Source organism: Panthera pardus, unplaced genomic scaffold, assembly GCF_024362965.1.
Source record: "Panthera pardus isolate Hobbes unplaced genomic scaffold, ASM2436296v1 HiC_scaffold_3, whole genome shotgun sequence".
Classification (NCBI taxonomy): Eukaryota; Metazoa; Chordata; class Mammalia; order Carnivora; family Felidae; genus Panthera; species Panthera pardus.
Genome location: NW_026526876.1, coordinates 38,126,713 through 38,148,730, shown reverse-complemented (window position 1 = coordinate 38,148,730; position 22,018 = coordinate 38,126,713). Strand labels below are relative to the sequence as shown.

Below are 22,018 nucleotides of genomic sequence, written 5' to 3'. Positions count from 1 at the left end.
AAGCGAAGGTGCATTTTCAAATTCCATTCAGAATTTCCCATTAGACAGTCTCTACTCCAAGCTTATTTTAAAATATTTTTACCTTTACACCTTGTTGTGAGCTTCAGGAAAACAGAATAAGAAATCCTTCATGGAAGGATCTAAACATCTAGAATTTACCCAAGAGGCTGAAACAGCTTCTTCTGAGCCTTTCCAGTCTCCTGGGGACATGTGTAATTAGACCAAAAACAAAACAAAACACGTCGGCCAGGCCTGGGAGACACAATTTCGATCTCTTGGGTAAGTACAACCATTAGGCAGGTTTTTCAGAAGCATAATTAAGAAAAAAAAAAAAACAAAACTTTGTCCCTTAAGGGACAAGAATGGCTACTTTTGTCTAATTATGCAGCAGGGATCAGAATTGTTCACGGTAAAAGTCCTTTTTAAAAGAAGGCATCGAGAAAGGGTAAGAGGAATGTTCTGTGCGGCACTGTATAAAGACTGAACCATCTACTCGACCTTTTGCAGCCTTTTAAAACAAAAACGGCCACCTCATTTCTTGCTTGTCTGGTGTCATTCCTGTTTTCCATGGAAACTGTTTTCCAGTTACTCAAATGTAAAAAATTAAAGCTGCACCAAAACCAATAAAACTCTCTTTTGGCTGCAGGAGATCACAGTGCCAACAGATATGCCTCCTCACCCAGGATTCGTAAAAATGAAATTGTCTTGGTCTGACTGCCATGACTCGGCCTTGAGGAGTGTTGTGTCATTGCGTTCTGAGGTCCTCAAGGTGGGACCTATACGGAGACTGTGGCTGCCCGTAAAGCAAACCGTTCTCCTGCGAACTGATTAACTACACTTTATTTTGTGCCTCCTTTTATCCCTTCCTCCTCGCTGCTGAAGTTCCATAGTTATGTTCATAATCTCCTATTTGAGAGCACGTAGTCCAGCGGCATCAGAACAGATCAGCTCGGTCAGATGTGCCCAGTGTTAACCTAGACCTTCACTTCCGGGACATTTATACCCTTTACTCTGGAAAATAGGAAGCTTTTAGATCGGAACAGGATCCAGGGTCTCTGTTACTTTGTCCTTCTGCCCTGAGAATCTTAACTTCAGCCCCAGTGAAGAGGACCCATTTATCCCTTTCTCTTTCAAAGGAGGCCTTGGGTTGACCCTCATCGAGGCCCAACTAGTGGTGCCGATGCTGCTGAAAGTCACCGCAGGGCTCCTTTTCACAGCCTCATGGGCCCGTTGGGCTTCCCTGCCGGGCTGGTGACAGTGCCCGCCTAGAAAGGGCTGTGCCTCGCCCTAGTTTGGCTCCGAATAAAGGATGGCAGAAATGCCAAACGTGATGTCCTGTTGGCCTGAAGCAGAGTTTTATGCCTCGTGGTAAGGGAGGGTGGGTGGTGGTGGTTTAAGGAACACTTGCATCCTACTTGGGGCAGGGTGAACTTGAGGTTGGGGGTCTGCTCTGTAATTGCCATCTTTCTAATAGGCAGACTTGAGGACTTGAATGGCAGCCAGGCACATTATTTCAGCTGTCTTCGTTCCAGCCTTGGGGGCATGGTTATGTTTTCTAATTGCAGTAGTAGCCTTCTCACGGGCCGTGCGGTTTTGTTCAGGAATCCATGATGGTACAGCTGAAGAAAACGGCTTCAGTAGCGGCCGCCGGAGCCCTTCCCGCTCTGACGGCCGCGGCGCTTGTGTTTTACAGTATGCCCTGGAGCGTTTGAAGGTCATGTGTGAGGATGCCCTCTGCAGTAACCTCTCCGTGGAGAACGCCGCAGAAATTCTCATCCTGGCTGACCTCCACAGCGCGGATCAGTTGAAAACTCAGGCAGTGGATTTCATCAACTAGTGAGTTGGCATCTTCAAAGATGTTCTTTCAAGATAGTTGGGGTAGCTAGAGAGACGAGAAAGACTTTGAATTAGTGAGGAAAACGGGCAAGTAGCTTCATTAACCCCTTTTAGTAGTAAGTAGAGGGTTTTCATCTTTCCCTTCAGCTTGACAGTTTGGAAGATGGTTTTGCTCTCCCGGGGCTAATGCGATCGGTGACTGAGGCATCTTACTTCCTCGCGGTGATGGGAAATGATGAAAACGATAAGTTGCTGGCCTGGAAAAGCTGTGTCCCCCAAACAGCAGTGTCCTCGCTGCACACTCAAGGCTTGAATAGAGGGCATGTAGATCTCTGGGAGAACCCAAGTATGTTTTGTAGGAGTTAGTAAAGTGCATCCAACAGTTGACTGTGGAATGGGGACAAACGGGAAGGGGTAATCAGTAGTTGAGGTTGTTAAATACCGTTTGGAGAAAGAAGTGTTCGCTCCAGTACATCTGTTCCTTCACCCGAACGATAAGCGACCTGGCCGTATTACTTTCTGCAGTAATTCTCAGTGGGGCATGTCCTGGCTCTCTCCCCGTTGGAGAACAAAAGTTAGGGAAAACCCAAAGAGGGGAAGCAGGCCTTAAAAAACCCTCACAAGCAGCAGTTCTGGGCTCGGGCGGGTCTAAGAGGTTGCCGGGTAGACGAGTGAACGTTACTCGGCACAGAAAATGCCCCAAAACAGGAATCCGCTTCCACTAAGTCTGTTTATAAGATTGTTTCAAAGGAGTTGACCAATCGTGACAAAAGTGGGAGAGAAGAGACCCTTAAATGTTCCTTCCAGGGACCGCTCGCTCTGTGCCGGACACTTGGCGTGGTGCTTTTTAGATGTTAACCAGTCCGTAGAGTGTGGTTATGATCCCCTCCTTTTTGAGCCATCAGGCCCCAGGCCGTGATCTGCTCTGTGGTCAGGGACTAGAAAACGGCAGAGCCACACGGAAGCTCAGAAGCTCAGAGCTGCCTGACGGAGAGAGTCCTTGCTCTTTCTCTGTATTAGCAGCGTCACCAGTCAGTCTCAAGAGCATTGATAAAGCAGAGAAGAGCCTGAGGAACATCTCACCTTTTGTATCTGAGAGCAGAGGGGCTCAAAACCCAGGATTTCAGAGTCGCAGCAGCCACAGCCCGGTCACCCGTCGGCCCGCTGTCTGACGAACTCAGCGTACGTTAAGGGTTCTGCCTAAACGTTCGGCAGAGACAGCCTTTGCGGTGGCCGCCGGGAAGTTAGACCGCCCAGGTGGCTGTTTGCTCCCTCTTGCTCTCGTGCCTTTGGTAACCCGTCTCTCCACGTTCCTCCTAGTCACGCTTCGGATGTCCTGGAGACCTCTGGGTGGAAGTCGATGGTGGTGTCACATCCCCACTTGGTGGCTGAGGCGTACCGCTCTCTGGCTTCGGCACAGTGCCCTTTTCTGGGACCCCCACGCAAGCGCCTGAAGCAGTCCTAAGATCCTGCCTGTTGTGAGACTCCGTTTATTTTCCTGAAGCAGCAGCCGCTGTTGCTGCCGGTGGCCACCAGGTAGACAGCGCGATCTGTGGAGGTTTTACTCTGTTGCGGGGGCGAAAGACTGCATCGTGGCCCCCAGACTTTTAAAACAGCACTAAGTAACCTTGGGGGAAACGGGGGGAGGGAAGGGCCCGGGGCCTGGGGCTGTCCAACCTAATGAAAACCCTGTTGCTGCGTCACTGTGTTCCCTTTGGCCCGGCCGAGTTTGACACTGTGGGGATTCAGTTTAGGCGCCGACCCTGAGGACGTCCCGGCGGTGGCACTTCGGAGAAACCTGTCTGCATCTGACTGAGCAGAACAAATCGTCAGGTGCCTGGAGCAAAAAGGAAAAAAACAAAAAAAAAGAAAAAAAAAAAAAGACATTTAGTTTTAAGAGAAGGGAAAAGAAAAGGCAAGAAGAAAGGATCTTTGCAGAATTTCTCAAAAATCAGTTTGTGGATCCCAAGTAGTATTTATGTTGAGAGAAATCGTAGTCCATCCAACTGTGCGGAAACTCGGATGTTTGTGAAAGCTCTTCACCACCGTGCGAGTATCAGCAGAGCCCTCTTGTTGTTAGCACTTACTGTTTGCAAGAACGGAATACATCCTTTTATCCTTTCATGAAAAACAAGTGAAGGCGAAAGGGGAAGGAGGTTATCTGAGCTGGAAGATGAGTGTCTGATGTGGTGGCTTTTGCAAAAAACCTTTATTGGTGTTGAAAACTGGAAAAAACAATTCATCCAGAATTCCTACTGTCTTGACAAGAACCGTGGTTCTCGGTTTTTAGATATTGTGGAAAATGTTTTTTGGCCTTTTTCTCTGATTTTATTTCTCCTCCCTCCTCCCCCCCTTTTCTAAAAAAACAAAACACAAAACAAAAACAGAACAAAAAGAAGAGAAAAGGAGATTTTATTATTAATGCCGTGTGACAAGAATCCCAGCCCAGATTGCTCAGCTGTTTGCACCTGACTTGCCACCTGCAGAGGAGCCAGTCCCGTCCCTTCCACTTCACCCCTTTCCTACAGGGGACAACTTCCAAATGTTAATTTTTTTCTTTTTGAAAATATAAATAATTACTATTTTGTACTGTGTGGTATCTCTGGTCTTTTGTTCCACTCACCTGGCTGGTTTCGTGGGTCTGAGTTCAGTAAGGGATTTCGAAGGCCTCCTCGTTTGATCCTTAACTTGCAGAGATGATATTTGAAATGTCCGTCGATGGGGATTTGTCGTGTCTCCCTGATCTCGAGCTTCCTCTCTGAGCTCCCGGCATCTCCTGGTGTCTTGTCCGTCTTGAGTATCTGTCCCACAGTCCACCTCCTAATGAGGGATCAGGCTCCCACCTCTGCCGAGGCAAGTAATGGGAGGGGGCTACGCCCTACGTGTTCTAACACCTGAGTCCCAGTCTCCCTTCTCCTGGGTAATTCTAAAAAGATCAAGGGGACACGAACGTGGAGATGAAATAAAGGGAAGTTATTATCGCTGACTGGTTCTGTCACTGCCTTGATGTGTTTCCAGAAGAGTTAATGCCTGAATTCCCAGTGCGCTCACAAGAACGCTCCGGGGCTCCTCTGCCTTTCTGACAGCAGTGTCGGACAGGCCAGGACGGTGGGATTCTCTGGAAAATGCATTGGCCATGTGGCCGAGGTGTGTGCTGTTTGACCTTAGACGGGAGACTCAACATATCCCACCCTCCCTTTCCCTCCAGTGACTTTGGCCCTTGCAGGTGTCCCAGTCTCCACTGACCTTGCCAGTCCGAGAGTGGACTGGCTTTGCTCTGGTATCGGTATAACCGAGCACAGGATCTGCTTGTTAGAAGCCACTCCATTGTACGACTCAGCTTCCTCCTGAGCGTCACGTGAGGCAGTGCCCAGTTCTCCGTGTTGTGGCCGCTGCCCTGTGCCGCCTCATCCTCACTTTCCGGGTCGGCGCACGGGCCCAGGGGTCCAGCATACCTCTACCCACATGGCCTCTCGGGCCACTGCACTCGCTCAGCTCTCCTGTTCTCGCTGAACCTTCACGTACAGCATTTCACTTCCCAACCGCCATGTGATGATAGCACCTCCCCGTTCTATAGCAAAGAGGAGTGGACCCCCAGGGAAGTCAAGTGACATGCCTCAGAGCGTGTCTTGGCATGAGCGACAATTCTTCTGATGTAGTGCCCTCAAGAGCTTATGTAAGTAACCGGAGGAAGTTCCATTTCTGAAAAGTTTAGGTACGAGATCTGAGTGAAAGCTTCCTTCTTAGGGAAAAGCGAAGGCAAAGCTCTAGAAAGAGGCCTCTGCCGGCCTGTTCTTCAGAGAGTCCAGGAGGACCGGCCCGGTTTCAGATTTGCTTTCCTCCTGGTTCGTAGAAAGCCGGGGGGCTGGGGGCCAGTGGTTCAGGGAATATGTCCTCGGGGAGGAGGCAGTCCCGGCACCGAGCTTCTGTCAGGACAAAGGTCTCTTTGGGATTTCCCAATATCCTTGGAATTTCCAATGTGGGCTTTACTGTGGGTACACAGCTGTTAGGATTTCGGGTACAGGTGAGGCTGCTCAGCGCTTCTGTCCTTATGATATTATTTCTGGACGTGTTTGTTTTTGTTTAACTGATACAGTTGAAGCCATCTGGTTATGACAACATCAGAGCCCCAGCATACTGTTCATAAACCTCCCACTGCCGCCACCCCCCTCCCTTAGCTCCCCCACATCTGAAATTTAATTCAAGTTAACTCCACAATCTGGGGCATGTGCTGTCACCGCAGAGATGTCCGTGCCAGTGGAACAGTTGGAGATTTCAATTCCACAAGGGTATAGGCTTATTTATCAAAACAATATTTCAGGCAAGTAGTTTCACAGAACCTTTGGAGTTATGGTTTCAGGCCCAAATCGAGTATCTGGCATCGCCCCCCACCTCCCCTCCTCCTCCCTGTTGTCAGCCCCCCCCCCGTATCTCGCCATCGGTGGAAAATTTTCCCATTCCCTCTGCGGAGATGAAACCTCTGTGTGTTGCCGTGGGGCCTCTCCAACACCTTTATGGGTTTTAACAATTCAGGTAAGAGAGGCCTCTCTTTTCTTTGTCACTGGTAAGTCGGCTGGCCTTTCAGGTCCGTAGAGAGACTCCTCTTTGTTGTTGTTGTTGTTTGTTTTGTTAATTCTAGCCGGGGACATGGGGACCCTTTCTTAGGCCAAAAGATCTCTCTGGCTTCCCCATCCTGCACATCCATTTGTAAATCTGATTGAAACCTATTGTGGGTTCTCCGTCTTGTGTGAGCCTGTACAGATGAAAGGAAACAGCTTGTATGTTTATGAGCAGAAAAACAAACAGAGGGGGAGTCGGGGCCGCACTTTGAAACTGTTGCTTTGTTCCAGCTCCTCGACTCCTCCAAAAGCACAGCAGCTGAATCCCCCAACACGAATGTACTGGATCCGTCGGTTTATCTTCGTCAAAGACAAAGTCTTGGCTGGAACCCAACCTTATTTTCCACAACCAATTATCTTTTTAATCAGCCTGGGCCCCGTGTGTTTCCTTTATCTCATGACTTCTCGCCGAACTCTGCCCTACATCATTTAGATTCATTTCTAATGGCCTGCTGACTAATCTAACATTCAGGTGAGGATCGTTGGGCTGCTCTCTGTGTACGCGTTTGCATAAGGTGGAGGTGTGTTCCCCCTTTTAATTTCAGAGGTGACCGCACCACGTGGGGGCCTTTGACCCAACAGGGGGACACCTCACGGAGGCAGTGAGCGAGAAAGCCAATGGAGGAAGATCAGTGTTCGGGATAATGAGCTGGGAGAACCAGAAGCTTTGACCTCCAGATGAGAGCGGAAACTTGAATGTTGTTGACTGATGGGATCTTTATGCCGCTAAGCCATTAGCAAGATGATCACTCCCCCTCTGTAAATCCCGTAATGTTGGGAGTGGAAAGTGGCATCTGGGATGCTGTTTGGTTCCGACTCCTGCAGCTCTAGGAGAAAAGAATTTTAGACTTGAGGGAATTCAGCACGAGCAACAGAAATGATTAAGGAGTTGAAGGGGATCAACTCTAGGGGGAACACGTTATGAAGATAAAATATGCACAACTCAAGTACGGCAACGTGGCATCGGGACCCACGGTTTACAGATCTCGCAGGAGTTTTGAGCACTTGCCAGCTTGTCTTGCACGGTTCCCCTTCATCCCAATCGTATAGCTTGCAGAGGTGATACTGTGACTTCCTCAAGGTCACTCAACCTGACTCTGAGCCAAGAAACAACAGAAGGCAAAGGAGTAGCTTTGGGGCTTAGGCCCAGGGCCCAAAGAGGAAATGGAAATCCAAGAGTCTGCCTGGCAGTGAAGGGCACACACACCTGCTCATAAGGCCCAGTGGAAACGGGGAGAGCGGTGGCTTTCTTAAACCCTTACAGGTGAGCTCTTGACAAACCAAAGGGAAAAAAGGGCCCCCCACGTGGTTTACTCTCTTGATGTCTGAGCAAACAGGCATCCAGCCAAGTAAAGAACAGTCACGTCCAAGGTCCCAGGGATGAACACTCAGGCCAGTGATTCAGCAAACAAGGGCCGGGCACCTGGAAGGTGCCAAGCCTTGTGCTGGGCTAGGGTGGGGGTGGAGGACGCTCCGTCTACTGGAGGAGGCAGGGGAGGGGCCCTCAGAAACAACGCAGAGAGGTCATGACATTGAGGACTGAACAGCAGACTAGAATTGGGCGGTAAGGAAGTCCTTTGGTCACCTTAGAGCAGCTTCTGTCAAATGGTGGAGGCAGGAGGCAGAAGCCAAGACTGATGCGAAGGTAAGCAAATATAGAATGAGTATAAGCTCCTCTTTGCAGAAGTTTGGCAGGGAGAGAGAAGAGGAATCTCTCCCACCCACTCTTAAGAACTTCCGTCTCAATTTAGTCAACACGTTTATTTTTGTCTTGAAGTCACGGTGTACAGGTTGTTCCATAAAATGACACTTTAGTAACTGATATTTGTAATAAGATGTATGCAGAATAACTGCAGTTTTAAGTTGAAGAAGAAAACAATCACCTTCAGCCCTTACGCAATTTTGAGGATGGTTTCCTAAATTTAGACACACATACGTTGCGATGCTTTTTCCACGTATCCGTCTTGCAAGTAAAAGTTTGCTTCACACGCCCTAGACCTTTCAGATGTTTTAAGGAGCCAGTAGTTTGGTTCAGTGGTGAGCTTACCAAAGTTACAACATTCGGTTCCCCAAAATGTCCTGGTAGCTTTGCCAGTTTCCATGGCCTAAAGACTCCCACCGTGGCCCATTTCAGACGTCTGAGGTGACGTTACCGGACGCGGAGCTGGAAAGCACACAGTTCACCGCTGCCTCGTATTTCCGCCATGTAGATATGGTGGACGTCTAGAACCTCAAGAGCGTAGGCCATGGTAAAGCACGAAAGAGCTAGCACGAAAGAGATGAATTTTGAGTGTCACCTTTGCTGTTAACTGCACGTTAGTATAACTTAATTGTTAATTGGCTCTTTTACAACCAGGTCTCAAAATTCCTGAACATGCAACGGTTGGCCCTAGAGAGCCAGTGTGAACCAGCTCCAGCACACCACTGGTGTGGTTTCCAGTGTGGCCCGTCATTTCCTGGTACCCCATAGCACTGGACAATGCTTTAATGGCATTTCGCTTCATGGCAAAATGAAGTGCGGTTGACCCTTGAACAACAAGGGATGTAGAGGCACCCTGTGTAGTAGTCAGAATCTTGCATATAACTTTTGACTCCCCCAAAACTTAATGATTAATATCCTACTGTTGCCTAGAAGCCTTACCAATAACATCAACAGTTGATTAGCATGTTTTCTATGTGTATTATATACTGTATTCTTACAATAAAGTAAGCTTGGGCAAAGAATATTATTAGGAAAATCATAAGAGAAAATATAGGGGCGCCTGGGTGGCTCAGTCAGTTGAGTGTCCGACTTCAGCTCCGGTCATGATCTCGCGGTTTGTGAGTTTGAGCCCCGCGTGGGGCTCTGTGCTGACAGCTCAGAGCCTGGAGCCTGCTTCCGATTCCGTGTCTCCCTCTCTCTCTGCCCCTCCCCCGCTCACACTCTTGTCTCTCTCTCCTTCAAAAATAAACACTAAAAATTTTTTTTAAAGGAAGAGAAAATATAATGCACTGTATCAAAAAAAGATCTGCATATGAGGGGACCCACGCAGTTCCAACCCATGTCGTTAAGAAATCTATAGGTAGGGGGCGCCTGGGTGGCTCAGTCGGTTAAACATTCGACTTCAACTCAGGTCATGACCTCTGGTTCGTGGGTTTGAGCCCCTCGTTGAGCTCTACGCTGGCAGCGCGGAGCCTGCTTGCGGTTCTTTCTCTCCGCCCCTCCCCTGCTCATGCTGTCTGTCTGTCTGTCTGTCTGTCTCTCTCTCTCAGAATAAATAAACTTAAAAAAAAAATCTATAGATAGATTGACATTAATACATGGACTCATAGTCATATGCCACATTTGAATTTCTCTGGGTAAATAAACATTTTTTTTCTACCTCTTGTCAGTATTGTAAGTATTTTACTGAAACACTAATGAAAAATAGGCATGTCCCCTGACAACATTATCTCTTATAATCTTCCATCATTCAAGGGGATGCGATCTCCACTGAAGATCCTTCCTGTCGCCATTGCCTCTGAACAAACAAAGCTAAAGAGAGAAAAAGGCCTTTGAGAGCAGTCAGCATACCAATGGGTGATCCCCAGGGTTTCCCACGGTGACCTAAGTTTAAGAACCTTGCCTTGGTTTGGCCTTTAAGAATGAATTTTCGGGGTGCCTGGGTGGCTCGGTCGGTTAAGCGGCCGACTTCGGCTCAGGTCATGATCTCGCGGTCCGTGAGTTCGAGCCCCGCATCGGGCTCTGTGCTGACAGCTCAGAGCCTGGAGCCTGTTTCCGATTCTGTGTCTCCCTCTCTCTGACCCTCGCCCGCTCATGCTCTGTCTCTCTCTGTCTCAAAAATAAATAAACGTTAAAAAAAAAAAAATTTTTTAAATAAAAAAAAAAAAGAATGAATTTTCTTCTGTTTTCTTTGCCAGTAATTCATTTATACATTCCGCATACGATGTGCCAGGGACTGCGCTGGTTTCTAGGGGTGGACAGTGGGTTACTGCCCACTGTTCCCTGCCCTCCGTGGAGCTTAGAGTCTCTGAGGAAAGAGTGTCCTTACTAGTCTCACAGATAACGTGCTGTCAAACTATGCCGAGCGCTGTGAAAGAAACGTGTGGGGCACCGTGAGAGCCTGTGAGTGGGGAATTAATCTGAGAGATCCAGAAGGCTTCCCAAAGCAGCTTTTGAAGCGAAAGCCAAAGGATGGAGCGCTGGAGCCTGGTGAGGTGGGAGAGGCAACATTCCGCACCGAAGGCACGAAGAAGCGGCACACATCAAGCCCTGAGTCGGGAGGGAGCTCGATGTGCTCCGGGAGCACGGAAGGCTGGGGGGCCGGAGCGTGGACAAGTGTGGCAGTGAGTTAAGATGCCAGAGCAGGGAGGACCTTCCCCAGGTCACATTTAGGATTTAGGCCCTTAAATGAGAACGGTGGGCAGTCGTGGGAGAGTCTTAAGCGGAAGGGGGTGACAAGATTTCATTTTAATAAGATGCCTGGCGAGAGTACAGAAAAGTTAATGCTGGCAGTGGGGACGGTGGAAGGCAAGAGCTGACAGAACGTGCACAGGGAGGCGGCGGACTTAGACGATCCGAGATTTAGAGGGCAGGTTTGGCAGAACCCGATGATGGCGTCGGACAGAGTAGAGATGAAGAGGTGAGCAGGCTGGATTCGCCAAGATAGAGGCGGATGGGAAGATAAACAGGCTCGAGGGAAATAGGGTCATTGATTTCCTCTTCCTTGTTGATCATGAGATGCCTTGAGAAATCCACATGGAGGCTGTTGAATGTATGAACCCAGCACCCAGAGGGGAGATGGGGACCGGAGAGAAGGTTCTGGAGATACTGGTCTATGGGTGGAACTGAAGCCCTGGGTGTGCTGGATCCAAGGAAGAGTACAGAGTGAGGAGAGAAGGGGGCTGGGGACGGAGGCCGCCGGTAAAGGAGGGTAAGTCACGCAGGAGACGTGGCGAGAGAGAGGAGGAAGAAAATCAAAGTCAAGAGTACCAACACGAAAGAGTTAAAAGTGTCAAATGCTGTCGAATAAGAAAGAATTTTAAAATGCCCCCTGGGGTGGGGGGGGGCTCCTGGCTTCAGATCAAGCCATGATCTCACAGTTCATGAGTTTGAGCCCCGTGTCAGGCTCTGTGCTGACAGCTCGTAGCCTGGAGTCTGCTACTGATTCTGTGTCTCCCTCTCTCTCTGCTCCTTCCCCACTCATGCTCTGTCTCTCTCTCTCTCTCTCTCTCTCTCTCAAAAATAAACATTAAAAAAAATTCTTTTTTCAATTTTAAACACCCACTGGAGGTAGCAACATGGAAGTCATTGGTGGCCTTAGGCAGGAACACTCAGGGAAGGGACCAGGAGGGGTGCGGTGGGGAGCGGGTGGGAGGTGAGCAGTGAGCCTCGAGAGCAGGCTCGTGTTTCAGGCATGGCTGTAAAGAGAAGGTCCTGGCAGGGGCTCCTGGCAGGAAAGGAGTAGAGGGAGGTGGGTTTACCGAAAGATGGAGCCTGTTTGGTTAAAGCTGATGGGAAAGCTCCAGGAGAGGGGGGATGATCCGTGCCCTGAGGTTCTGAGCACGCAGGTGGTTGGGGGGCTTAGGGACGCCCTCCCTGGGTGTGAGGAGAGTCCTGCAGAAACAGGTGCATTTGTGGGAAGGTGGGAAGTTGAAATGACTGTGCACCTGGTGACTTGTATGTCTTCCAGGGTGAGGTAGGGAATGAGCTCAATGGCTGGGAATTCCTGGGAGGGGGGCAGGGTGGAGGAGTGATCTGGACTGGCGGCTGGGGAGAGAGTTGGTAAGAGGGCAGCACCGAGGGTCCAGCTGGGGCCCGTGTTTGGTGGCACAGCATCTGGAGTTCGGGAGCCTGGCCCTGCCCTCCCACCACCACTCACGGTCCTGGCCGAAGTACTTGCCGGTGTAAACCTCAGCTTTCTCCTCTGTAAAATGGGTATACCACATAGGGTTCTCTTGGGAACTTAATGAGACAACACATGTTAAGTCCTTAATACAGTGACTGCCTGTTGAACGAGGGCTCCAGAGAGGTAAACTGAGGCTAATGTTAATGTGATCGCTATGTATCGTGTTGGTTCCAGCCGAAGCTATATATATATGTATATACCCTTTGGAATAGAAATCTATGATGAGACACTGAAACGGGCACCTTTGGGCGCACGGGGGATCTTCTGAAGCAGAGTTACCTGTGGAGCGAGAACCTGCAGAGAGCGGCTCGCCTGGCGTCCTGTGAGCTCTGAGCTCTTACCCTGCTGTCATGTGTGGAGGACGGGGAGTCCACAGGGGTCTTGGGAAGGAGTCAGCCTGCGCCAGATCTTCCAGTCACCTGGGATAGCGCAGGTATGACCACCCCTGTCACCACTATCACAGTCTCAGAAAGTGAGCAGTGCTTGACATTAGGCATTCCAGAGAGGGAGGTAGGAGGCGGGGCAGAAGCCCTTGGGCCTGCAGATGTGGGCAGGGGGCTTGGGGAGCGGGCGGCCGTAACTCGGGGACCCAGAAGCCCCGTTTCTTGGGCTGTCGCCGGCTTCTGGGGGGCCGGGGTGGGGGGGAAGATGGACGATGCGTAGCTGCTAAACCCAGCCCATCTCCTCTACACCATTTTTGCTTCGCGGGCTTCTCTCCTTTTTTCCTTCCCTCTCTCCTCCGTGCCCTTCCCTCCTCCCGGAGCAAGGAAGCTTCCATTTATTTCCCCCGTTTTCCTAGACATTTCTCTCTCTCCCCCCATCCCCCACCCCATCTCCAGTCCCGCTCGCTGGAGTGACATCTTGAGCCTGATCCTGCCGCATTAAAAAAATAAAAAGCCCTGCCTACAACGAGCCCTCCAGTGCTGATCTCTGCTGAAATGAGGCAGATGGCAGAGCCTGACTAAGCGGCGGCAGGGCCCCTCCTATCCCAGGCCCTTGGCGCTTCTCCAAGTGTAGAAGTGGGTCACTCAAGGCCCGGTCCTCGGGGACCCGCCCTCACGGGTACAGTCCCAGGTGGGCATGTTTCACACGCCCAGGTCCTAGGGGTACCAGCAAGGGACCACGGGCCATCCAGGCTGATGAGAAACGGATCCGTAGGGCGGGGGTGACAGATGGAGGTGACGGGTGGAGGTGACGAAGACAGGCAAGGTCGGGGGTAGGGACGAGGTAAGGCAGGAGGGGCCCTGGGCAGGCGGCCTCGGTGCGCTTGGCTGGCTGCTCTATAATTCTGTGCTTCTAAATAAAGACCCTGTGGCCACCTGCATTCTCTAAGCCTCGTGTTACGTTTACCAACAGAGGGCCCGGGCAGGGAATACACAGATGAGCCTCCATGGTGCAACCACAGGGGCTTCTGGAGTGCAGAAGTGGGATTCTGGGCCCAAGGAGCAGTAGTCATGCAACCAAGGGCCGCGTTTCTTAGCCAGAGTCAAGGAACACAAAAGTAGATTCCTTTGTAAGCATCATCTCTTGTAGACGGTGACAGACTTCTGACCTCTCCTATGGGGTTTTCTCCTGCACCTTCTCTCTGCGGCGAGAAATGAGTGTGCCCATAGGCCATTCTTCTCCCTCGCCCCCTCCCTCCCTGCCCGGCTTGGCCAAGATCGGGAGGGCTGTAATGTGGGACTCTACTCAGAGCAGCTCACAAAAGCCCTCTGACAGGTAAAGAGTATCCCCATTTTACAGATGGGGACGTTAAGACACAAAGGTGTTCGGTAACTTGCCCAAGGTCCACAGTTAGGAGTTGGCAGCCCGGCTTCGGAATCCGTGCTGTCAACCCCTGGGCTACACAGCCTCCCCCCCAAAAGCAAGACAAGCCAGCTTTCTTCCCCCGCCTGTGAGGCTCTGAGATGCCCGTGGGCCCCAGTAGGTGGGTGGGAGGGCCAGGCAGAGCTAGATGGCAGTACCCTGACATGGCGACACCATTTACAGGGACAGTTTGTTCCTTACAGTAACCAGAGGAGCGGGTGGGGGAAAGAACTGCCATCCAAGGCCCGGAGAAACCAGGGGAGCCTGGGTAATGATCACCTGGCAACTAAGACCTAAACCCAGCCCTCTTCAAACACATTATAACTGGGACACGGCCTTGCTTTGGCCCCAAGATGGGGGAGCCCAGGCTCCCTGGGACTGAGCAGACCATTGTCCCCCGGGTGGGGGCTACCCCGTAAGCCATGGAGGGGCTCTGGGGAAGCTTGTTTTGATGGAAAGAGCAGGTACTAGGTTAGGATCCAGAAGGCTCTGGCCTTTCCCATGACGCTCGGTGATTCAAGGCAAGACCCTGTGCCCCGGGAGCTAACCTGGGTCTCTGAAGACCTTTCTAGAGAAGACAACAATCAATACTGGGGACAGGTGGGAGGAGGGGTGTGCCTCTCTCCCAGCCAGGAGGTCAGGCGTGCCGGGCGGGGACAGCGGCTTGCCCTCCTGTCATCACTTCCTCTCCCAGGCTGCGGTCCTACCTCGGCGTGGGGCGTTTGCTCTGCAGGACGCTGGGGTGCCGACGGTTCATTAGACGGGCCTCGGAGGAAGGGCCTCTGCCTCTGGGGAGCCTCCAGGCCAGGGGCACGCAGCCCGTGCCCCTCAAGGAGTCTCCACTCTGCGGCAGCAACAGCTCCTGTCCAGTCTCTCATTAGTCTGGGACGGGGGACATCCACATTTCCTACTGTCACAGCCCCCAGGTTGGCGGGGACACAGCACTCCAGATTCAACCTGAGTCAGAGGTAGGAGCGGGGGCCTCAGAGGGAGCGGTGGGTGTCGGGACGGCAGAGGACATGAGGCAGAGCACAGAGCAAGGCCAAGCACGGGAAGGAAGGGAAAAGGATGGGAAGGGTGGGAGCAGAAAGGCCTGGATCCCGGGGAGCGTGTTCGACTACCGGTAGAGCCTCCCCAGCTCGGCGTCAGAGGTTTTATCAAACAATATTTGTTGAATGAATACTTAGAATAGACGGGTATTAGGGGATGAGGTCCACAAGGCTTAAGAACCGTACGGCTCCCAGAGCCTGGGTTTCAGAATCTGCCCCTGCCAAGGCTCGGCGGGCTCCGGTCTGGCCTGGGCCCCTTCCTTCTGCCTTCCCAGGGAGGACCCGGTGGAGGCCCAGCCCCCCGGGGGTCCTTTCTGGGGCCCGGGAAACGACGTGGCCCTCTGCGGCCCACCTGAGCCACTCGCTCGCGTTCCCCTCCCCGGGGTGGATGACACCTTGAGGGAAGACCCTTGTTCTCAGGGGCATGGGCTCTCCTTTGGTGGACGTGGAGGTACCCCTGTTTCTGAAGCCGGGCCATTTGGGGAGGTAACAGAACCACGCCTGCTCTTACCCAGAGCGTCCTGGGCAGGGCCAGGGTCTGCGGCGCTCAGGCCTGGGCTCAGGCAGCCTGTGCCGGTCCCAGTGCAAGCACAAAACCAGCACTGAGAGCGTGGGTTTCAAGAGCCTGCCACTCTGCCCGCCCGTCCCCGCCTCTCCCCCGCCACCACCACCACCCGGGGCCTGGTTGGCCCGGCTCCCCGGCTTGGCTGCAGACCGAGCCAGAGGCAGAGGCCGCACCGGCTGTTCCGTGCGGTTTGTGTCCACCGGGTGGAAGAACCATCCCGAAAGCCCGGGCTTCACTGAGTGGTGGGAGGGCAGCCACCACCCTGCCGTGCCCTCTCCCCTCCCGTCCCCGGGCCCCTCCTGCCCTGGACTTCCAAAGCTGTGTTGTTGCAGGTAATTAAAGGGTTTTAATTAAATTAGGATCCCATCTGGCTGGGATCAGCCAGGCCCTTAACGAGGATTGTGTGTCACCAACATCAGAATGTGGATGGGGACTCAAGACGTGCGGGGGTTGGATTTGGGGACGGGAGGCCTTTCAGAGGGAGTAGAGAATCCTTCTGAGCCCTCCAGGGGCTCCCCGCCATGCAAAAGCGACACGCTCCACCTCCCCAAGTGGAGACTGCGTGTCTCCGTGCCCGGCAGGCAGTCGGGGCGGGGGGGGGGGGGGGGGGACCAGAACTTTCCCCAAGTTCATTGTCGCCTGCAAGCCCCTAAAACGTCTCCGGTGCACGGCAAGGTCTGTGCGCATTCTCTCATTGCTACAGATGAGGAAACGGGTCCACAGACGGGAACTGCTCAGACACATCCATCGAGTCGGGTGGTGATAGATTTACCTGTAAGAGCTAGAGAGCCAAAGCACAGCGGCTTAAATGAGGCAGAAGTTTGATTTTTCTCTCACATAAAAGTCTGAAGGGGGGCAGCCTGGAGCCCGTATGGTATTTCCGGTGCACAAAATACGCTCTTGTACCAGGTGTTTGGGACCCAAGCCTTCCCCGCCCCCGCTCGCTGCTCTGACCCTTCAGGGGATGTGACTCTGACGCCCATTGTCTAAGATGGCCGCCAGAGCTGTCTTATCAACTGTCTTTCTAGAAGTTGCCAGATAACCTTTGGCTTACACCTCCCTGGCCTGATCTCACTCACATGGCCACATCTAGGCGCAAGAGAGGCAGAGAGAGATGTAGTGTTTAATCTCAGGCAGCCCTCGGCCCAGCTAAAAACGGAGGATTCCGTTACTATGGGAAAAGGTGCAATGTATATCACAGGACAGTTAGCGGGCTCTGCCTCGTGTGTTACGGGACAGAACCAGGCCAGGAACCCAGGTCTCCCAGCTCCAGCCCAGGGCCATTTCGCCCAGCTCCCCCAGGGAAAGGCTGAAGCTAACGTAAACCCCACGCCCCAAAACCCAGTAAGGAGGAAGGAATATTGTCGAGTGAATCGTTTAACTGTTCCTAACGATGCTCCAGGGTGGGTAGATCCCTAGGTGTTCACCCAAGGGCATCTGGGAGACGATTGATGCTCTTTGTCCGAAGCCACCCAGCTAATGAACGACAGACCCGGGACCGGCGCAGATCCAAACTCCTGCACCACACATGTTGCCGGTGCAGTGGCAAGTTCAGGAGGTGCCAGCTCGCCCTTTGGGACCATCTAGCCAGGTGGCCCCGAGAGGACGAACCGGAAAGCTTCGGAGTGGCCCTCCGTCGCTTGGATTTTCCGGTCGGCTTTTGAGCTCGCCGGGCCAACCGGAAACCGGGTCCCCCGTGTAACGGGAGCCCAGCCCCCGACGGCTGAGCACCAGGTCTCTTCTGTCATTTGTGCTCAAGGATGGTGGCAGCTGCCGCTCCGGGGCTTTGGCATAACTGGCAGGTGCCACCCCCCGCCCGATCTTGCCTCCTCCCGGGGGGGGGGGGGGCTGGTGGCGCCTCTCTGCGCCTGTCACCCCAGCCCCCGGTTCTCCTTGCAGGACCGCAGGACTCAGAGTCTGTGGAAGTAACATTTCTCTCTCCCACTCCCAGCCGTGGCATTGGATCTCTTCCCAACACAGAGACACAGCCCCCTACACCTACTCGACTGGATAATCCAGGTCCCTGGTCACCCCCTGACCTTCAGCCGCCTCCACCCCCATACACACCCTTCCCCCACCTCCCTACCCACCCATTGCCTCCTGCATCTCTGAGCAATGGGCCTCTCCTCAGGAGAGTACCACATCCAAGGTCACCAGCATCCCTGCCAAGGATGGGGAAGGGGGGTGACTCAGTCCCCGCTTACTCATCCCAGGGAGGAAACATGAGGGGGAAGGAGGACAGAGGAGGGACCTAGACCCTTGCCACTCGACCCAACATGTAGCCCCTCATGAGCCCCACAGACTGCTGGGAAGGTTCACCCCTTCAGAGGTGGGGACACCGAGGCCAAGGCAGTACGGTGCACAAAGCCGAAGGGCAGACCCGAGGGCCGGCTTTCCCCGCGTCCATATCGCGGTTCCTGCCTTCAGGGGGACTCCGGGCAGATGAGGGAGGCGGATGCTGTCCTCACAGGGCTCTTCAGTCAGTTGTGGAGGGACAGACCCTGCTTCCTCAGTCTCATAGGGAGATACGGGCTGTGACCTCAAAGGGCATCCAGTCTGGGAGGCTTGTTCCAGAAGCTCCCCTCGGATGAAGGAGACGAGGCCTCTGCCCTGGGGCAGCTCCCCAGCTAGGCTGAGCGGATGGGGAGCTGGGCCACAGGACCGAGCGGGCAGCGGTGGGGGAGCCAAAGGGGTGGGGTGGGGGTAGGACCTGGAGCTTCTCTCTGGGAGAGGAGACAGGCTCCTTCTAGAGGGATCTGCTCTCCCGTGAGTGCTCGAACGGCAAGATCAGGCGAGCCCTTATTGTAGTCCTTGGGGGAGGTCACAGACATTGCTCTCCAAGGGCGCAGAGGTTGGTACCTTCGTCACCAGAGGCAGTGGGACAGACCCCTTACCTTCGCGAGGACCAAGGGGGCGTAGAAAATATCTGGTGGTGGCAAGACTATCAGGGCCCAGAGGTCTATTGCAAAAGAATCACAATCCGGGAGAAAAATCTATTAGCAAGATCCTAGCCGAGGAGAGCAGCCAGGTTACTGGGGAAGGGCAGAAAAGGAGGGATGAGGCAGCGGAGTGTGCGCGTGGGTGAAATGAAGTTATTAAGATGAACCCCCCCGCGCCCCCCCCCCCCCCCCCCCCCCCCCGCTCAGGCCGTATGCGTGCCAAGCGGGCCAGCCCTCCAGCTGTCAGCAGCATCTGGCTCTCCACAAAAGAGGAGCCGGAGGGGGGTGGGTCAGAATGTCCCCCGGTCCTGCTGATCGTCCAGCCAGGGCCAGGTGAGGGGGGCCCAGGACCACCCCCCTCCGTCTCTCCCTCCAGTGCCCACAGGGCCGTGGGCGGTGCTTGCGTCTGGGAGGCATCCGCAGGTGAGAGAACCCACCAGATCTCCGAGGCAAGCCCCCCAGGGCAGGGCCTGTCTGAATTCTAAGGACCTGTGCCACCTTCCCACCCACCTGTCAGGGTGGGAAGAGAGAGTGTAGATATGGTGGAGGGGTGGGGGGGGGGCAGGGAAGAAGGGGTGCGTGTCTCAGATCTCTGCTCAGGAGAGGTGGCCCCGGGAGGCACGGTGCAGGGGAACGCTGGCATAGGAGTGTGAGCCTGAGTCATGTGCCCTTTCTGGGTCACTTCATACAGCAAGGTGGCTTCTAAGGCCTCGTCCAGCTCTGCTCTGCAGCGAGAGGAGCACTGGGCCGTGCTGAGTGCTGGCGGGCAGGGGAGACAGGCTGCGGGCGGCAGGACCGTTGTCTTCCCCTCTCATGCTAGGACTTTCCTCACTGTGGCTGCATGGCCGAGAGGGACCCAGGGGACCTGAGTGCTGCCCTCCCAAGTGAGCAGCTCTAGGATGACCTTAGAGAGGGCCCTGTGATCTTGGTCCTCGGGGCTCAGCATCCCGCTCACCGAGCCCCAAAGGGCCCGGCTGGCCCTCCCAGGCGAGGCGTCACCGGCTGACAATCCATCCCAAGGCCCTCCTGTCGGCTGGGGGGGGGGGGGGGAGGATGGCTGCTTTCAAGCCTCCTTCTGTCCCCGCTCCCCCCCAACCCAGCCTGTTCCTGCACTGACACATGATCAGACGGAAAGCCCGACACCCTGCCTCTCTGAGAGGACCCTTCCAGATTTTCCTAGGAGAAGCAGCTGGAAGGTAGTCGGGAGGGAGCCTCAGAGGCGTCTCTTCATCTTAGGGGGCCAGAGCCAGAAAGGAACAGAGAGGTCACGTGAGCGGTCCTCAGAGGGTGTCCCCTCAGGAGCGTCGGCATCTCCCTGGCTCCTCGCTAGAAGGGCAAATCGTCTGGAACCCAGAACTCCATGTTTTAACCGACGCTCCCGGTGGGTCCTATGCCCACTTGCACGGGAGAAGCTCTGGGTTGGGCATATTCTTCATTTTACAAAGAAGCGGAAAGAGACCCAGAGAGGAGAATGGACTTGTCCAAGGCCACGGGGCCAAACCCTGACAGAGCGAGGGCCCCCCCCACCCCACGCGGGGGCCCACCCGGATGGCAACCCAGGGAGACAAGGAACACAATGGCCCATTCCCCCTCCCCCCCCACCAGCTCTTCCTCCCCAAGCTGCTTTGCAGGGGCCACCCCCACCCCCTGGGACCACCGAGCAGTGTCTGCCCAGCTTTCCCAACAGGTCCCGAAAAGGAGGCTGGGGAGGGAAGCCCTGAAGCCCTCCGTGAGCACCAGCCCCAACAGCTGTTGTCGCCCCGCAGCTCTGGTCTCCAGGGAACATCTTGCCGCCACCTAGCTGAGCAGCGCTGGCTGGACAGCGGGGCACCCCGGGCCCTTTCCCTCCCTGGACAGTTCAGAAAGCAGTGCCCTGGGAAAGCTTTATTCCCGGCTCCAGAACAAGACTCTGCACACAAGCTGACAATCAGGGGATCGCACACCCCGCCCTCCCCTCCCCCACCCACAGACAGACACCACGGAACAGGTCCAGCGCCCTTGTCAGTCTGGCGTCACGCGGCCCCGAGCTGCTGAAGGCCCTGTATCCATCCGGGTGAGTCCCAGGCTGACGGGCAAGGCTTGCTGGCTGGACGAGGACGCTCCCAGAGGAGCCAGCAGGGGGGTGGGGGTGGCGAGGGGACACAGCGCAAGGGTGGGCTCCCATCTGTGGCCTTGGAGGTGGGAGAACCACAATCACCCTCTGTTGCAGCTGAAGGATGGGTGACCCATCAGCACAAGGGTGGACCGGGGGGGGGGGGGTGCGGGGAGGGGAGGAGCGGCAATGGCAGGAGAGGGAACTTTGGAAAGGTTACGGCCTGGCGGGGAGCAGACGGTCTATTCGTCAAGACGTCAAAACGACTCCAAGGGTCACCACTTCAGCCTGAAGCCAAGTTCAGTCCACAGTCCAGGACAATGGGCTTGCGGGGGGGGGGCTGACTCAGCGGGGCTCAAGAGTTCCTCCGGCCCCGCCCCTCCCCCCACCCAGGGCTGGCTCCCGGGCAGCCCCGTCTCGTCTCTGCCATCCTTCGGTGCCCTTGCTGATGAGAGACCCCTCTCCTTGTTGCTTTTCTTTCTCAGCATGGCCAGGAGGGAGCCGAGGCTTCGGGCTCTTCTCCGTGACCTCATCTGGCCACACTGGTCTGCCTTCCCCAGCGGTCTCCTGGGCCCAGCACCTTCCTGTCGCTCAGCAGGGGAGCCCCGTGGGGCTGCCCAGAGACCCCACTCCTCCTCCAGTGCTCCTATGCCCCGGCCGCTCCACAACCCCAGGCTGGGGCCCCGCACTTGGGACCCCTTCCCCACCGCCACGTGAGACTTGGCCCCGGCCCCACCTGGCATCTCCTTCTCTCCACCCCTCCCCCCTTCCCTGCCTGAGGTCCCTCCCCGTGTCCCTGCCCAGTATCCAACCAGATGGCCTCCTCCGCGGGCGGGCCCGTCCTTCCAGCCCCGGCCCGGCCTCTGTGGCCTGCCCAGGGTCACCCGGAGGGGTAGTAGGGGGTATCACTGTGGTAGTTGTAATCTGGGCACACCTTCTGGACCAGCCTGTAGTCCGTGCTGTAGAAGGCGATGTAGACGCAGACGACCTTGAAGGGCTGGGAGCAGCTCCAGGAGGCTGAGCTCTGAGCGTGGTCTCGGGAGCAGGTCTTGGCCGGGTCGTGGGTGCAGAGCGAGGTCCGGCGGCCCCGTTCCACCTTCTCCCACTCCATTCGGCAGTTGAAGATCTTGGAGGCCTTGGCTTCGATGAAGATCTGCCGCTCCTGGTGGAACTCTACAGCTTTACTGGGCGGTACGAGGCTGATGGAGATGTTGCCCTGGCCGG

The 22,018-nt window shown here is 54.6% G+C and overlaps 2 protein-coding genes across 4 annotated transcripts in view; one reads left to right on the top strand and one right to left on the bottom strand.

The window, feature by feature from the left end:
• The window catches only part of SPOP (speckle type BTB/POZ protein), a 67,653-nt gene extending 63,228 nt beyond the window's left edge, over positions 1-4,425 (top strand). For 2 of the 3 annotated variants that reach the window (XM_019415826.2, XM_019415827.2), the window contains exons 9-10: positions 1,694-1,836; positions 3,157-4,425. In XM_019415826.2, the coding sequence (XP_019271371.1) occupies positions 1,694-1,836; positions 3,157-3,301 (288 nt within the window). In that variant the 3' untranslated portion in view covers positions 3,302-4,425. Of the gene's footprint in view, positions 1-1,693; positions 1,837-1,983; positions 3,130-3,156 lie in introns of those variants that run through there. The other variant, XM_019415828.2, reaches the window with a different exon arrangement.
• A 16,146-nt stretch (positions 4,426-20,571) lies between these two features.
• On the bottom strand, positions 20,572-22,016 carry NXPH3 (neurexophilin 3; the record flags this gene model as incomplete). The annotated part of the gene is made up of 1 exon (XM_053892230.1): positions 20,572-22,016. A coding segment is annotated over one exon (342 nt), but the record flags the coding sequence as incomplete, so codon positions are not given.
• Between the last annotated feature and the right edge of the window lie 2 nt (positions 22,017-22,018).